An 18,477-nucleotide genomic window follows, 5' to 3' on the forward strand; every position below is an offset into this window, starting at 1 on the left:
CACCTGCCACTATAGTCAAATGATTGAAAATTTTTCTGCTAATTGCACGGCTCTGATGGGCTGTATATTAATCACGGTTTCCAAAACTTTACATTTTTATTCCAAGTTGTACCTCCTGTGCATACTGATCGGGCAAGGTAATCACACTCGAGCAATCAACTCCGGCCACTCCGGAAAATGTTCGAGGCAGAATTCACCTAAACATTGTCTGGAGTTCATGTCTGAAAGGGGCTTGAGAAATTAGTTTTCCTTTTTGAAAAAGTACAAAAAGTTAGGACAGGGGTGTACATTATAGTATAGTCAAAATGTATAATAAATATCAGTAATTCCTCCCCATCATAAGATTATTATATTGTGACATTGATTATATAGTTGTGTAATGATGTGTTTGCATACAGTCGTGCAAAATTTTGTACCCCTCTTTTAATTTTATGTTGTGTGGGAGAATAAAAACCATCTGATTATAATGGGGCTTAGGCAAATAAAAATCTCAGATGAACACCACAAACGTTTTTATCACCATGCCATTAACACAACAAGAGGTAAAAAGAAAAAAAAGTTTTAGTCCCTTAGTGCTTTCACGGGATTCAGGAGGGCTAATGATCAGCCCTTGATCATAAGCAGGTGTGCAAAGCTCCATAAAAGTAGATGTTTTGGCAGGTAGCTGGTCTGAAGCATCAATGTGTTACCACAATGCCAAAAGGTAAAGACGTAACCAATGTTCTTAGAGAAGAAATTGTTCATGCACATTGATTTGGAAAGTGTTATAAATGATTTCCAAGCAATTTGAATATTCTTCAGCAAGGAAGATCATTTACAAGTGCAGTGGATGTCCAAGTACATTCAGCCCAAGGTCAGACCGTGTAATGATCAGAGAGATACAAAAACTACCCAAGCGCTATATCTCAAAATCTACATGACTCACTGAGCATATAACATCATACAGAAAAGCATTACAGACATTGCTGCCAAAGATGGATCTATAAACTATTGAACCATGGGGGGTACTTTGTATTTCCCACTTTTTTTTCCTTTTTGGCTTGATTTTTATTAAATAATAAATGGTAAGTTAATTTGTGGTTTGTCTGAGGCCTCCTACAATTAGATTATTTTTATTATGTTTTTATACACAAACAAAACACATAACATTAAGGGTGTACAACTCATACTCAACCTAGCGGTATGCATCACACAAGCCAAAAAAACAGAACTATTGTGGTAAAGTGCCAAGCACACACACTTCAGAAGAATTTGAGGAAGAAATAATTCTGAAAGAAACTTCCTCTATCCGTTAGAAACGGTTCAAAAACCCAAATATGATTTGCAAGTTGCATTGGAAAAATTAAATTACCAATATAAGGAGAAGATCATAGCAGCAAAAGTAGCAAACTAGTGATGCATCGGAGTTGTGTTTCGCACAGGTAACACACAAGATCTCCCAAAACAGAAGCTTCCTAATAGTAGCAACTGAACCGAATTCTGATAAATAATCGACAGATTACTCTATATGGCATTAAAACAGTATTGTTTGGGGCACCCCTATTTAATTGCAATGACTAAAAACGCAGGAGTTCCTGTGTTAACTTGAATTTAAGAGGTTTACCTTGTTTACCTTCTCAGGAGGTTGTACATTTTGGGCGTCAATTATTTTTCAAACATCTCCAAACTAGCAGTGGTCATGTGTGTTATCTGAAGATAAATTTGATAACTAACATCTACACATACAGTAAATATCGAATTTGTAATGTTTCATCACACTCAATATGCCACAGCTATAATAATGAAAGCTTGACTTAAACAAATAGTTTAGCTTTAGGATTGGCATGTCTAGAGAAAATCAATCTTCCAGCTGCACTGCAACATTTACATATGTTTGAATAATGCTACTTCCTTTCTGCTCTTCATCGTACTTGCATCTCGTGAAATGTAAACACTTTTCTGTTAGGGCTTTGTTTTGATGTTTTTTCCTTGATTTAGATTTTTGCTTGCCTTTTACCTGACTTGTAAGTCGCTTTGGATAAAAGCATCTGCTAAATGACTAAATGTAAATGTTTGTAGCTTAAACAAAATCAACCTACACAAATGGTATTACTTAATCTCTAGATACACAATGTATGCAGCTTTTTACTCACAACTTCACATACACATCTGCCACATACAGCATTATCTGCTTCATACAGGATTAACACATTACAAATGTGTGGCTTCCTGTCTGTATTTGTAAATTCCATTTCTGATATGTTTAAATACACTAACGTAATATATGCATTTGAAAATGCATTGAAACTACTACTAAAAACTACTACTAAATAAAATTTGCTTAAAAAAAAAAATTTAATAGTACCAAATTCTTAGGAGGTAAATATCACTTAAGAATATAATTTATAGAGACCCTCTTTCTAACCTGGATGACCGTTTAAGATTATAGCAGGCCACATGACCCCCCCCAGCTGTCTAATCACAACAAAAAGGGGCCTACAGAGACCATTTAACTCTACCAGGGCCTGAAACTTTCAATCCTAAACCAAGTTGCCCTCCTAAAAAGGACCATATGACATAAAAACTTGAAGTATATTTGATACCTTTCACAATTAATTCATATCTCCAAGTGGGTCAAAGTAAAACGAGGATGCTTGATGTCAGGAGTGGTAGTTATTACAGCCTGCAGCTGCTAAGGTTGGCAATGGCTCTGCACAACGTTAGCGCTAGCAAGATGACAGCGAAGAAAAGCCGTAGCGGTGGCGTTTCAAATGGTTAACTGACAGTTAATTTCAATGCAACATGGTACACATTATGTTATCCATCATGTTATGCATCGCGTTTTATTTAAAAGAGAGTTGGCAGGACTTTACCGCGTCCTAACGTTACTGTACTCCTGGCTAACGTTGGCTAGCTTCGTGCTAGCCATTTCCATATCTGCATTTAGAAAAAACAAAACAAAACACCGCGACGACAGGCACCACAGTACACGATTAAACGAGAACACAGCCTTTACATTTGTATAAAAAAAATAATACATATTGAGAAATGTTACCTCCTGCAGTTTCGTATCGTCCTCTCCCTGTTATAATCAATGGATGTGGTTTCGTTTTTATTAAATTCCTTAGATCGATTTCCTTCTAGCATTAGCTAGCTGTGTGTACTCTGGTACAAGCCCACCCCCAGGAGCTACGCATTGCGATTGGCTGAATGGCGTGGATTATAAAATTCCTTGTCAGGAAGCCGACAACATGATTGGATGAATCTATTCTAGACATACAAGTCAACCAATGAAAATCGAAGCTCACTGCTACTCAGTAAACTTGCTCCTATTTAACAGATGTGCACGCCCCACACGTACACACTACGGGGTGTGCTATACAGTGTTATGCTCTACAAAAAAAAAAAAAATGTATTCGGTGCACTTACAGTATTTTTTTTACCAGTATAATCAAAATGCGTGTGGGACTTTAAGAGTTCACACAATGCTCTGACATTTCTGAGCAAGCTTTGTCCTTTTAAAATGGATTTAAATTCAAGTCTGCACTAAAATGTGCTTGTTATACTCTGGGTCTGTACATATCAGAACATAAACAGTTCATTACCAAGTTAAAGTTCATGCCCCCCCCAAAAAAACAAACAAACAAAGAACAGCTACAATGTTCAGTGTCAAGAGATTTGAAACAACCAGAATATTTCATTTTCACTTTTTATTGAATAACACTGAAAATGTATTGACAATTTTTGCACCAAAGGTGCAAGTATTTCTAAAACTACATATCAAAACTACATGACTAAAAATTATACAATTTCAGAAAATATACACATTTCCCAGTATATGAAAAGGTCTAAATTTGTGTCTCTCCATCAAAGGTGCTGGCATGTGGATGGATATTGTCACACACTACTACTGAAATCCAACAACAAAGTTCAATTATAAAAAGATAATTCAGCATCAAAACTAGTAAATAACAAATTTAAACAATTCTTAAACAACACATTTCAAAAGCAGTGTGTGGAATTTCCTTAAAGCATGACTGGTTATTTTCAGAATTTTGTATTGTCCACAATGTGTGGCATGAACCTTTATTGCTGCTCTATTACAAACCAATTGGCCAGCTACAGTGGACTATTGGATGATACATTTCTTTATTCCAAAACTGGTGTTCGATATAATTACTGCCCCGGGTGATGTGAATGGTCATAACTCCAACAGAGGTCTAATTTTCATCCATGAGAATTTGACCACTGAATAAGGTCATGCCTATTCAGATCTTGTGGTTTGTTAAAAATGTCAACCACACATTTTGGAATAATAAAAACACAATAACAAAATCAAAAGATCAGTGTGTCTGTCTGATTTATTAGTTTTGGGACAACAATGGAGGTCTATGGCAAAGTTATACAATCTAATCCAGGCTGCTGGATGACAAGTGACCAAACATGAATAGAGAAGATTCAGTATTGGTTCATTAATCTGTATGATCATTGTGGACAATATGATTAATTAAGAATAAGACCAAAAGTATAATTTGTTCCAACTTAATGCAAGCATTTGCTGTTTTTTTGTTTTATTTTTAAGGCCAGTTACTAAGTGACCACTGGAGACAATCTGACCAACACCCCGCACAGCTGGCAGTTATAGATTATAACAAGAAGTACACATTTTCATTTTAGCAAAAAAAAACAAATGCTTTTTAGAATTAATTAAGTTTTAAGTGACAGGGACAACATCTAAAGAGCTAGACATATGGGCGTTCTACATTACACTCAGTTAAACATTTCTGTTTCTTTGGACAGGAGAATACAGAATAAATGGCTTTAAGATTCTAACATGTTTGGCTTTAACGGTTTTCCCAACTTCATGTTATTTATCTTCTTGCACAAATATAAAACAGTTTGAAAAGTTTTAGGGAACCAATACACATTAGAAATCCAACCAAGCTTGACACTGTTCCCTAAAAAGACACTTTAAACTGCTAAAGAGCAGAAAAACAAAAAGCTGGTTTATTTGTGCTTGTATGTGAGGTCTCCTCTAAATTTTTATGAGTAAAAAGCCTTTTCTCTCTCTTAAAAAACAAAAAATAAGTTTTTTTACATTTTGGTGCAATTTCAATCATCTGATCATGCAAGGGAAAGCCTAACATATGGAATAAGTCAGGATATTTTTACTTTGATAGCTCATTTGTCTACTTTGGCAACTGATAAATTGGGAACGAAATACAGCTTTTATAAAGCCAACCCAGCAGTAGATTTAAACACTACAGGGTCAGTACAGAGAAGCATACAGCTGCAGGCTTTAAATGACAAAGCTTTCCCAGCCAGAAGTAAATGCAGAACCAAAATTCCCGCTGCATTCTCAGACTGAAAAAAAAAAAAAAAAAAAAAAAAAAAAAAAAAAAAAAAAAAAGATAACCCATGACCACAGAAAAACTAACGGTACATCAATAACAACAAACAATAACTTGGGGGCGGGGGAACAACCCTAATCACTTCAGGCTTAATGGTCTCAGAAGGAGTGCTAGCCATGGAGGGATTTAGTTAAAAGTAAAAATGTTATATTTAATCGATAACGTTAGAAAGAGTTAATGGAGCAAAAGAAAACACTGGGATTTAAATCATGTTTGCAGCCATTAAAGGCGTGATGGTATAGGAAGTTAAAGGAATTTTCAATTTATCTGTAACTACATATGATGGCACATCCAAAATGAAAATCGGAGCCCGTCCACAAAAAAACAAAATCATAGAAAATATATTAAGAGAAACTGATTCTTTATAGCCTTGATTGAAAATTCCCCTTAAAAGTTTACGTCACACTTATTTGGGGGCTGAACTAGTGGAACCAAGGATCATCGCCCGTTGCTGTACCCTGGGAAAAACTGATTTAGAATGTCTTGCAGAGATTTGTTGACTGACATGGTGTAGTTTCTGCCCAGGTCATGCCTGCAGGCCGGGCAGGTGTACACCTCTGCTTTAAAGGATCGTTGAAGGCATTCCTGGAATTAAAAAAATAATAATAAAATACAGCATTACGTTTTGAAGAGCTCTATTTTCTTAATGAAGATGTTTTCTGTCTACAAGCTGAAAGCTCATTTAAATCTAATGCATTGGCATACAAGGGTATCCACTCCTTTTGCACCTGCTACAAGTTTTAAATCTATTCAGTTGGTTTTCTGTGGTTTACAGACCTACTTGACATACTAAAATTTAGGACAATAGTAGTTGCTTACCCTGCAGACATTGTGTTGGCACTCTGTGGTGACGGGCTGATAAACCACTTCTTGGCAGCAAATGCATAGGAACACTTCTTCAACCTTGCTCAAGAATTTCTGCAGCAACAAAATATGAAACATTTCAAAAATGTTTAATCTGTTCTGGCTGACTGTCAGATTTACTGAGCACACCAAGAAGCTTTTCGTTGCTGCACAACACAACATCCATCTATAAAAAAATAGCAATTTAAAAGGCAAAATCCAGCATTTTTTTTTTATTTTAAATTTAAATTTATGGTAATGCTTTTAAATCTTCAAATGACTTCCCTCTATTACATATTTCTATGCTTCTAGCTGAAAAACACCTCCAGACGATATCACCCGGAGGAGATTTTCATCATTGGGAGTTCAAATTATGCCATCTGGAGGAGCTTTGGAAAATAAGGTTGACCATGAATACAAAGTCCAAGTCCAAGACTTATTCTGAACTAAGGGTTCCTCCAAGTGATGTCATCTGGAGGTGTTTCTCAGCTACAAGTAGTGTACCAAAAGAAGCAAGTTCAATATCCATGCAGGTGTCATTTAAGGTCTTGTTGTAATGCTGTATGCAAAACCACTGCTGCAATTTCTCTGATAGATGAATTGCTGATTGTCAAACCACCAGCCCGCATGCACAACAAGCTTACCCAGTTTCCCAAAACACAAATGCAACCACATTAAATATGTGCAAGTGTCTCAAACAAAAACAGTGTCTCGCTCACCGGTCCAAGTGACAGTGACTCCATGGCTTCATCCCACAGTTTCTTGTTTTGCTTGTCATTCTTGATGAGGGCTTTCTGTTCCTGAGAGAGCTTGTACACTTCGACCTTGATTTTCTTAGGAGTCTTGCCTGGTGGAGTCTTGGAGTCTGACAAAAATAGAAACATTTTGCATTTAGTAAAATGTTGTGAGTGTAAAACGGTAGCAGATTTTGGACAGGTTTCTCAACAGGAAAGATTAAACTTTCCTCCTGCACTCAGGTAATAATTTCTCCTACTGGCAGCATAAATTTAGTATCCCACAAAAAGCCCAAAGTACAGCACCACGATGACATGTAGCAGTCCTTTATGAATCTGTCTCTGAATACACAGCCATAGCCACATTCACACAGAACTCACCGCTGCCCTGAGACTTTCGCTTTCTCTTTGTCTTGCTGGGTGTCGCTGACTCCTCCTCCACTTCATTTTTGTTCTCCTTCTCTTTCTGATAGCCAGCAGGGTACTGGAATGAGTCCAATTAATCTCAGTTACTAACATTAGGTCTGCGACATTTGATACAAAGCACACAAGCCAAAACACATTGGTACAGTCATAAAAATATATTATAACTCATAATTTAACTGGAGGAGCTGCTGGATGTGACATATTGTGGTCTCTTTTTTTTTTTTTTTATTAAAATTTTTTTTTAAATCCACCTTGGCAGCCTTGGCCACCTTGTAGATTCCTGCTCACATACATTAACACAAGCAAGTTAAAGAGTGAATTTTCATATTGACATGCCATCATTTGCTGATATCTGAGTTTACATGTGATTTCTTAATGTATTAATATAAGACCTACAAAATTACAGCGATCATTGTTCATATCCATGTTCATTGTAGGCAACATGCAGCACTTTGCAAATGAAACAGTATCTATGTTCATTTGTTATTCACCTTCCACAAAAATAATAATAAAAAACTCAGATGTTAATAGCACATAACCCCCTAAAACCTAATATAAACCCCGTCTTGGTACTACGTAGTCTAACTATTTCTACCTGCATAGTAAGACCAAGCTTCTTGATGCGTTCCTTGCCATCTCGGGTCCATGGTGCTGGCTCATCATCATCACGCTTGAGCAAATACCGCCAAACCAAGAAACCTGATTTGCCTTTGTCTGGCCAATACTTCACCACCTGAAGGAAAGATAGGTAGATACGTACAAAGATACGTAAATAAACTACAAATAGATGCTTAAAGATACAAGACTGTTTCATATATCTGATCAAAAACCAGCAGCGTTTCCTCATACCTTATATATACCATCATATCGGTTTCCTTCTTCGGGGCAGTATTTACTGTGTTTGCGACCTTTGCAGCTACGCACAACTCTAACAGGTTTGCCTTCTTTCCAGTTCTTAGACTCTGCTCCATTTTTATCATTGACATGTACATTGCAGTTGAGAGCCAGTGCCCTAGTGAGAACCAAAGGAAACAATTTAAATATGCAAAATAAAAAGCAAAACCTCTGTAACAGTATACTATCACCTTTAGCATCATACCGGTTCATGTGTGTGAGTGTCTGATCACACGATTGCTCAGCAGTTCTCTTATTTCCAGACAAATCTCGTCCTCCAGAGCCAGTGTAAGTGAACTCGTTACCGTCATCCTAAAATGTAACAACCCACAAAATTGGCTTAGAAAGCAAGCTGTTTAGTGTCAAATTTAATAGGTGTCTTTTCTTTACATTAAAACGTAAATTTTAAATAAACAAAACAATCAATAATTAAGTCCATTTACTTGAAAAATGTAAACTATTTTTTGGCTCAGATTTTCACACAAATTGACAATAAGAGACAGGAAAAAAGGAAACGGCATACCACATCATCCTCATAGCCTCCAGCCAAGACTAGAGAGTAAGCACCATCGTTACTTCGGCCGTGAATTCCAGCTACGTGAGGCCTGTGAACCCCCGACTCACTAACCTAAAAAAATAAATAAATAAAAAACACGAGTTTAAACGTTATTGCAGCTCTCTAGTCTAAATGACCACAAATCAGCTTTACGTTGACTCTATTTATCATTAGTAAGATTCAATTGAAACTTAAGAGATTTTTAATGCACAATGTTGCAAATATTTAATGCTGTAGCTGCATGAGCTGACCTGTACTCTGAACTTCCACAAGGACCCAACAGGAACACCGGGGATTGGGCCATAGTGATTGGATGGCACGATAGTGCACTGCTTTGTTCGACCAACACAGGCCATTCCCTGCAGAGGAAGAAGTTGTTTTTTTTTTTTATCTGATAAGTTGTTGTTGTTGTTTTTTTTAACTAAACATTGTGTTATGAAGACACTAAACATGTAAAAAGTAAGTGTATTTATAACAACACATATATGCTGTAACCAGTGTCAAGACAAACAAGTATAAATTATTATCATTAGTTATTTCTATAAACAGCAAAGTAGTTTTGGTATTGCTGGTGTTCCTTCCCTAACATATCTCATTAAAAATTTAATTTTGAATATTCCTTTTTTTAGGCACACCTGAAAAAACCTGGCAGTACTCACCTTACCCCAGTCCCTCTGACTGGAGGAGCTGGCTGAGGCCATCTTGGCTTTCTTCTTGCTTTCCTTCAGCTTCTCTCCAGCCAACACAACCTCGCTGGTGTCATTACGGCAACCTGGGCAATACCTGAGCATGCAGAGCACGTAGAGTATAGATTAAACAACGCTGATGATCAAAAATATGACACAAAAACTGTGATAAACCTGGCAGTTGTTTTGTTAATTTCTGAAAATGAAATGTGTTTCATCCAAATAAAAGCGCTGACATTTTTTGCCTCTACCGTGACCAGATAACTGTACAGCTGTAAATGACCTCAGAGTGCCAGATTTTATTAATGCAGAGTTCAAAATTTCAGTTGATGATTTTAGAAAGAAACCATTTTCACATAGCAGAGTGAATTTGACAAATCTGTAGAAATACAGGGCAGAATTGGTAAAAAATAAAATAAAATCTACAACAATTATTATTTAATCAACTGAAGACAATTTCCTACTTTATAGTCACACAAAGCTCTGGGTATCTCATTATATTGGGAATTATATAGTTGTGCATCTGCTCTCACTGACCAGTCTTCATCTTCAGGGATGGAGGATAGTGGGGGGTTCAGGCAGTAAGTGTGATAGGCCATATCACATTCATCACACAGCAGCTGTTTGTCTGGATCCTGCTTGATGCCACAAATGTAGCAGTTACACCAATGACAATTTTTTTGGGGATCATCCTTACAGTGCTTGCACTCAGGTCCATTTGACCCTGGAGAGTACAGACATTACAAAATATTAAATATTTTATTTCAAAACAATAAATGTGTTCAGTCTCAAGTCATATTTTCAAGACTTAATTTTTACAAATAAAAACTTTATTATTTAAAACAGTCCCTGAAACCTACTCTTAAGTGGACTCTCTGATCCAGATGGGGTGTCGCTTAGAGACCCAGGCTCTTCGATTTTGTAGATTTCAGTCAAGAACATGATACGGCAATCATTAAGAGAGTCACCAGCATCACTGCAAACAAAGGATAAATTGTCAACGTGCCTTGCATTGGTACAACATATTTTAACTTCGAAAAGCTTACGAGGATAGGATATGTTGTGCAATCTACTTTGATCCCACAGCAGGAAATTTCTGCACACCTGGTACTGCGTCATCCATAACATGAGCAGATATCAGACTTGTGGTTATTAACCCTATACATTGTTGTAACTCCACTTTACTTACCCAAGGAGGATCTTCGCGTAGATCTCTCGCAGAGTCCGTGTCTCCCTCTTCTTCTGGATCTCAGCATCATACCAGTAGCCACGTTCTTTTGGGTCATCTGGGTTGTAGTTAACCATAACAACCATTCCTGGTTCTAGCTGGTGCCACTGGTAGACCGTACGGGCACGTGGTCGAACATCCTTAGCCAGCAACTGAATTACCCCATTCTCCGGGTAGCTGTGACAATAAATGTTACACCACATCACTTTGCCAATCAGAGAGAAGCCACCACAGGTGCTTCCTACACATTGCTGCCTGGGAGTGTACCCCATTATAAAGCATGTTTGAATGGGATCAACTGTGGGCACAGCAGGTTTGAACAACTACACAGCTCCGTTGAATCTTCCCTCTGCCAGAAACAGACTTGCAAACCCACCAACACAAGAGCGCCTTTCAGTGAGGGGAAAGGGATGCTACAGAAACCCACTGCTTTAACTGATGGGGCTACACAATCCCAGTTTTAGCCCAGGAATTACTATTTTAATGGCAAAGACAGTAAACTGTCTTGTAACCATTTAAGACACTATTAAACTTAAATGTACTATTCCACTAGGAAGTAAGAGTTTTTGTAGTAGACTTGGAATAGTTAATAAAGGAAAAAATAATAAGCCAACAAAAGCACACAAAGAATGGTCGAATGCTGAGAATGGTCGTTTAGGAAATGTTTTCTAATTAAGCAAGCTTTGCTCGACCAACAGTATTCGAGAAGAGAAAAAAAATAAAAAATAAAGTCACTCATTGCAAGTGTCCTGTCTTACTAAGGAAACACTTCTTTGGCTTAGTTTCACCATTTTTGTTTTGGTTACATGGCCTGTAGACTATTCTCCATAGAGGATTGTGTGTCAGCCCTGAATCTTCTTCCTTAAGCTTATAGCAAATAACCATAATTCCACTGCTATCAATTTTATCGCTGTTTTTGTCAATTGAAGCATTTAGGCAAGTGTTTTAGATTAACAATTAACACAGGTTTTACTAGTTAGTTCCTCCATTTCTAACTAAACCAAGGCTTTGGATGACATATAGTTGATTTTTTTTTAAGCAACCTGCTGTTTAATACAGCAATAGGTAGCAAATAACAGCGTGATAAACATTTTCACAAAACTATCTTGTTGCACAGGGTTAATCTCTTAAATCCAGACTGAAGGTAAAAAAACTCTAGAACAATTGCTCTTTAGCAACAGAAAAAAAAATCTTACTCTTCATATTTAGCATGGTACAGTATCTCCTCCTCTGCTGGCTGTGCCTCCGCTGCCTCCTCTTTAGGGGTCTTTGTAGTCTTAGTAACGTTCACAATCTGCGCCTCAAACCACGCTCCCATGTTCAAGTCCCTTGCATCCACCAGCTCATTGATCTTTAAATCACACACAAAGTAAAAAGCAATCTTTAGTCTCATTTGACAAGAAATAGTCGTTCCTGCACAATTAGAAAAAAGTACAATTTCTTGTGATACAAGTTGTGTTAATGTAATTTTTTTTGCAAAAAATGCCTAAAGTCTTGTCAAACATTTATCTTTGAATACATAATTAAAAATAAAAGACAAAACACATTACACATAACACATTGTCTATGAAACGTTGTGGAATTAAAAGCTCAAATACATTACTGACACTGCTCCCCAGCTCTTGCAAAGCTCATATTCTTAAATCTATGTGTATTGTCAATGAAAATGTCCAAAAGGAACTTTGCGCAACTGCTAAACTATTGTATTTCACAGAGATCAAAAATGCTTGAGACTGAAAGCATTGATGTAGTAACTGCTGTAACGCTGATGGTAAATGTACACCAAAATCATTCACGCACATAGTTTGACTGCACCATCCCTAATGTGTTCGGCGCAAAAAGAGGGTTAAGAGTGTTAAGATAGTCCAATTGTGTATATTTTAAGACTGTGTCTTCTGAAGAGACTTACTGTGCAAAAAAAAGGGTTAGACATTAGAGCTTCCACCTCTACACAGCTAATAATTCTCAATGTCATAAATGTTGGATTGTTTATTTCATAACATTTTATAAAAATGGTCTAACACAGTACCTCCATTTTGAACCCAGAAAGTAGACAACTACCTGGAAATTTAGCAGAACAACTAACCATGAGTGCTTCTCCCTACATACAAAATACAAGGTTGAGCTGACAATTATAATTTACCACCCATTTTGTAATCTGTCCAAGAGCGTGAAGACATCCATGATCAATTAGGTAGACTTCTTTTTCCGCTCACTCTACTGCACCTGTAGACTAATTGTCTGTAGCTTAAAATATCAAAACGGTAGCTCACATAAACTGTAAGGTTAATTCCATAATTTAAACTGCTCACACAAAAATGCCAGCAAAACAGTGAGACCTCATCTTTCTTCAGAGTCTTCCAATTTAATTGATTACATTGTGTCAATAAATCAATAAATAAAAAATGACGATGATTTACCCCCTTCCCACTGCTGCTGTAAGGCCACTGCAAGATTAATGAAATATGGGAAACGTTTGGTTTAAAAAAAAAAGAAAAAAAAAAGAAAAAAAAACTTTTTTTCCCCTTTCAGATAAACTTTCATGCATGGTAAAACCCATACACCTCTTCCCAATGCATGTATTTCCCTTAATATCTAGCATTAAAACATACCTTGTAAAATCCAAACCCCGGATCGATCAGCTCAAGGGTGTTTGCCTGTGCAGAAGGACCAGCAGTCTGACGTTCCACCTCACCATGAGTAGAGCTCTTATCAGACTCACTTTGGGTTGAGCCACAGCCAGAATCAGAGTCTGAGAGCTCAGCTTCTTTGTCCTTACTTTTGATTACATTAACAGGGGACATCTTCTGCCTAACAAGCAGCTGGACTATGTCATTTAGGCCCACGTTGTAGTCAAATATGGTATGGCCATCCTCCATCTGACAAATTAATGTAAGTGAGATGGTCAAAAAGAAGAAAAGCAGGACTTATATTACTGTATTTGTTTTTTTTCTTGGTTTTGCCTGTAGGGTCATGAGATATCTGTGATATAAAATTTTATTTTCTATTTCACTATATTTTCTATTGTATTTTGTTCAAAGTTGCATTTATGAAAAAGCTAAGACTATCACTTTTATACATTGGAAATTGTCTTACATGTTTGAAATTGATTATGCTAAACTGTAAACAAACTATATTAGTTATATTAAGCAATTTTAAGACATTTCCTTAATAATTATATATGAATACTCAAGTGTTTAAGCTAGAATTTCATGGAATACAAACATCACAATACACAGCAACAGCAGACATATTTACAACTTGCTGCCTCACCTGCTTGCCACGGTAGAACAGCCTTTGCCTCTCTGGCTCAACATTGAAGAGCTCCATGATTTTGAGACGCAGTTCATCCACCTTGGTAAGTTTGGACAGGGAATCCACCCGGTGGGTTTCCTTCCCATCCATTGTGCGCACTTGAATCCACATTGCAGCCGCCCTGTGTCAACGGCCAAACAATGACCTATTAGAACCACAACAGTCACTATAAATATTTTATATTTACTTTCGTTAATACAATTAATATTTAATCTTATTTACTAAAACATTTGATTTTATATATTTAAATTAAGATCAAATTTTTATACATTGTTTTATACGTCTAAACATTTTTATAGGCCAATGTTTCAAAGTAGTACATGAATTTTGCCAAAATACTTACAAAACCATGAAAAATAATTTAAAACAAACTAAGTGCAATGAGCAGGTTTTCTCTGGTTTTGGTGTAAAACTAAAATTCATATCACATCGTTCGACATTGATTAAAAAGTTAAAATGGAAATTTACAATAAATAACAGGATGCATCTGCTAATAATTTGCATTTCTTTATATTTAAGAACTGTGTCCAATCCAAAAAGCTTAGAAATGTAATATTCATAAATGATAGAATAACCCAATTCCAGTCATAAGAACATTATTTTAAAAGGACTGTGCCTAATACTAAGGATTGTTGGTGTATCAACATTCATTTGTGTTCATCATGTTCTGCAATAAGCTACAAAGTGATGTGGCTTTTTAAAAATCAAAGTTTGTTTAAGAATTCAATAATTCTTTCAATGAAAACTTTTGTAAAATATTTATAGGTTACATTTATTCATTTTGGCTTTGATTGAGATTTAAACCAAAAGGTCTTCACATATCTTTATATATTGACAGTTGCATCTATTTGTTTTTTTGTGCGATATTAAAAGACACATTTCCTTTGTCTCATTATGCAAAATACTAAATTATGAATATGTCTGATCTTGATGAATCAAACGTTAAAATCAACGGTGGCGCTGGTCTTCCGCTTCGCAAACATCAATGATTACTTTTTCATATGTAACAATATTCACCTACATAGACCGTATCACGAGCAAAAATATAAATGTCCATGCAAATTTCATCTTATATAACAAACTGCTTTAATTATTCATCTTTAATTGCAGAATAAAAGTCGATGTTTGTCAGTAGTATAAATATGGGATTTCAGTCCTTGAGTGCTGTCAGCACTTGGCTGTCACTGCAGTAGAAACATCAGAAAGGGAGGGAATACGCTGATTTAAATACAGTGCGGGAAACTGAGCTGCAGACCACTCCCAGTTCTTTTAAAAGCAAGCACATCCGGACGCGAGGGAGCGCTAGCAAACAATGTGCCATCGCTCTTTGACAATAAAACATACCGAATTACTACCTTATGCATACTTTACATTATATTATAAGACCTAATCGGAGCCATACCTTCATAAAGAGTGCTCACTTCCTATAAAGTAAAAAACGCTGAGCTTCGCGACATTTACTATAAGGCTCTCAACTGAGATTTGCATGAACGAAATAAATCAACACTAATAAACATAATGCACTTATTACCATCGAAAACAAATTACTTCCTGTTAAGCCAAGTTGCGTTATTTCACCGTAAGGACTCGTTCCTTCAAAATGCATGATAACTTGGGCTTAGTGATCACAAGGCAACACGGAAAAAATAGGGAAATAAGCAATCGGTTAAAGGTTAGAGTAGCGTTACTTGTTTTGCTGCAATGTTGTGACGAGGCTTTTTGAAAAGTAATTACGTGTTGCACTTTATGTCGCTTTACTACAAGTAAACAACACAGGATTACAGCTCGCCGTAGTCAAGTTCATCATCCACACATATCAATGGTTACAACAAAACCACGTTACAACTTATTGTTGGACATCTTTCAACTGGTCTATTAGCATAACAAACTAGAGTACATTCAACAGCACGAGAATTCTACCTGTGATCGAGACTTTGCATTTATTTAGAATTTTACATCTATGGAAGTTCGTCTGCTAAACCAAGTAACGGAGTTAGGACTTTGTCAAGTTAGCTAACCTTTGTAAGCTAGCTACTAACGTAGGGTAAAAATATCAATAGCGACCAATTTAAAAAGTTATTGAAACATGAGTGAAAACAGTTTTACCTTTTGTTCGTCCAAGTTTAAACAAGAAATTGATGTTTTAGGAATAACGCGTACGTTTTCCCTAAATAAATTAATTACAGGGTTAACACGGCCAACTCTATGCCTTGTTGGAGATTGATCAATGAGTTATTCTTCAAGACTTTGATATCCCGCCTGCTCTAACAATGCAGCATCTTCATTGGCTGAGTTTTTCTATGAAACTTGAGTTCATTGGCTAACAGAGTTGTCATTCTGAAATGTGACTGGAGCTTAGCCCCAGCGCGCGAAACGACGTTCTCGTGGGTGCAGCTCGCCTCCAGGTCTTTATCGCGAGATTATGGGGCGCCATCCAACCGGTAACCCAGAGAGACAGATGGTGTCTGTGTGTGGTAAACAACCTAACTGGTACAGTTTATATCAAACTGAAGTATGACTGCTGTGCTTTTTTTTCAGTTCCATAATAGGCTTCATTCCTCAAACTAATTGTCTAAATGTGTTAAGTGTCGTGTGCATCCCAGAATGGTTTAAGTTGTTTTTGGTATTTCTTGTCTTTTAAACTTATCCCGTGAGTTCAGGGTCGCCACAGCGGATCATTTGTCCACATGTTGATTTGGCACAGTTTTTACGCCGGATGTCCTTCCTGACGCAACCCTCCCTTATTTCTACCGGGCTTGAAGGTGGGGATGGGCTGTTGGGGGTTCAGAGTCCTACCCAGACACACTTCGACATGTGGTCGGGAGGGGCGGGGCACGAGCCTCCGACCCTATGGTCGGTAGGCGGCCACTCTGCACGCTGATCCACTGACGTCCCCCCCGGATAGTTTTAATAATGCTGATTAATTAAATATATGTAATTACCGCCCCTTCAGTTTGGCGGGAGCAGAAAGCGAACAGCGAGTGGAAACAAGAGAACTGAAATAAAAAGTAAGCATATGTGTAAGACGAGGACCTGTGTTGACTGGGTGGGTTTTCATGCTAAAATAATGTAGGTTGGACAGTGTAGTAACTTAGACTGTCACTGCTTCTTCCAGTGTTTCCTGTCACTTTCTGATAATAAAAGTGATAAAAAATTGTAAATTTTCACTTTAAACTATGGTCACTTGACACGATTGACATATTTCATTGACTTAGTAGATGTGAATGTCCTCCGCTGTTGGGTCCAGCTTCTTGTTTCACCTAAACACAAATTAATTTCTTAAAACTTCTCTCTGTAAAACAGCTGGTCTCTATTGTGACAAAAGTCAACAAGTGACTTAGTAATGAAAACACAACAAAATATATATATTTTTGCAGTAATTTTATCCATCTCTCCATTCATCCATTATCTTAACTGCTTACACTGTTTCGGTTTGCTGGAAGGGGAAGGGTACGTGCATGTCTTTGGACTGTGGGAGGAAACTGGAGTACCCAGAGGAAACCCATGGAAACTCCACACAAAAAGGCCACAGCCGGCAGTTAGATTCGAACTCTGGACCTTGAAGCTGTGAGGCACCAACGCTAACCCATCCACCACCGCTGCCCATAGTGGTTTTATAATAGAAATTATTTGTCTGCACTAAAACAAAATACTGTTTAACTGCTAAAATCAAAAGTTTTAAATCTTAAAAATATTAAATAATATCACTTTTGAGATACACAGTTTGTCTCTGTAGTGTCTAATTTAAGGTCTACAGCCTAGGATTCACATACATACAAATTAGAATATTATGTTTAGTTTGACATAAATATGTGTTTCAGAACAAAACTATGTCCTCAAGTTACTAAATATAAATACATTTTATTTGTATTTACATTTCCTAAGAATCTTTTAAGTTTACAACGTAAAAAAATAGGTACCACTAGTACATATATACAGAAGCAGCAGCAAAACACTGGAAATAAAATTCACTTAGTCTCAAACTGTGTTACCCTCTGAGACCTCACACCAGCGATAACATCTCTGAAATCAACTGGAACCAGACTATTAATGTTCTGAAGGAAGTTATTAATACTGGACAACCTCCAATTTCTTTTCTCTAACGGAAGACTGTGTTTACTTTAAAATGCAGAAAACATATTACAGATGTAGCAGGATAAACGTTAACTCTTGGGTGTATGGAAAAAGAAAAATTTAACTGATACCCGTGTCTTAAAATAGTAGATGATGAACAGTTTCAGACTGAAACTAATTATTACAGTTACTAGGAATCATTGCACTGTTACTGACATACGTCAGCAGACTTTTTTCAAGTTGACTAAGCATCACAATAAAAAAGTGAATTACCCATTATACTGCTCTTCTGAAATACGTGCACACATTCACTTGTCTGGTCTAGATCTCG

General features: G+C 36.8%; 2 protein-coding genes across 3 annotated transcripts in view; both read right to left on the bottom strand.

Annotated features, from left to right (window-relative positions):
* The window catches only part of kdm4b (lysine (K)-specific demethylase 4B), a 46,866-nt gene extending 43,678 nt beyond the window's left edge, over window positions 1-3,188 (bottom strand). Inside the window, exon 1 of the mRNA XM_067513297.1 lies at window positions 3,035-3,188. The gene's annotated coding sequence lies outside the window, so the exon portion shown is untranslated. The remainder of the gene's footprint in view (window positions 1-3,034) is intronic.
* A 486-nt stretch (window positions 3,189-3,674) lies between these two features.
* uhrf1 (ubiquitin-like with PHD and ring finger domains 1) lies at window positions 3,675-16,318 on the bottom strand. 2 transcript variants are annotated; one of them, XM_067513299.1, is made up of 17 exons: window positions 16,179-16,318; window positions 14,031-14,193; window positions 13,370-13,636; window positions 11,954-12,108; window positions 10,719-10,934; window positions 10,390-10,505; window positions 10,067-10,253; window positions 9,503-9,626; window positions 9,095-9,202; window positions 8,811-8,915; window positions 8,493-8,599; window positions 8,243-8,405; window positions 7,989-8,126; window positions 7,349-7,451; window positions 6,953-7,098; window positions 6,210-6,308; window positions 3,675-5,975 (listed from the first exon to the last, which is right to left on the bottom strand). In XM_067513299.1, exons 2-17 carry the CDS (start codon window positions 14,181-14,183, stop codon window positions 5,829-5,831), a joined length of 2,334 nt encoding a protein of 777 aa, XP_067369400.1. In that variant the 5' UTR covers window positions 14,184-14,193; window positions 16,179-16,318; the 3' UTR covers window positions 3,675-5,828. The 2 variants fall into 2 exon arrangements, with proteins under 2 accessions (XP_067369400.1, XP_067369401.1); XM_067513300.1 differs by having other exon boundaries at window positions 14,031-14,217.
* Between the last annotated feature and the right edge of the window lie 2,159 nt (window positions 16,319-18,477).

Source organism: Channa argus, chromosome 8 (genome assembly GCF_033026475.1).
Source record: "Channa argus isolate prfri chromosome 8, Channa argus male v1.0, whole genome shotgun sequence".
In the NCBI taxonomy this organism is placed as follows: domain Eukaryota; kingdom Metazoa; phylum Chordata; class Actinopteri; order Anabantiformes; family Channidae; genus Channa; species Channa argus.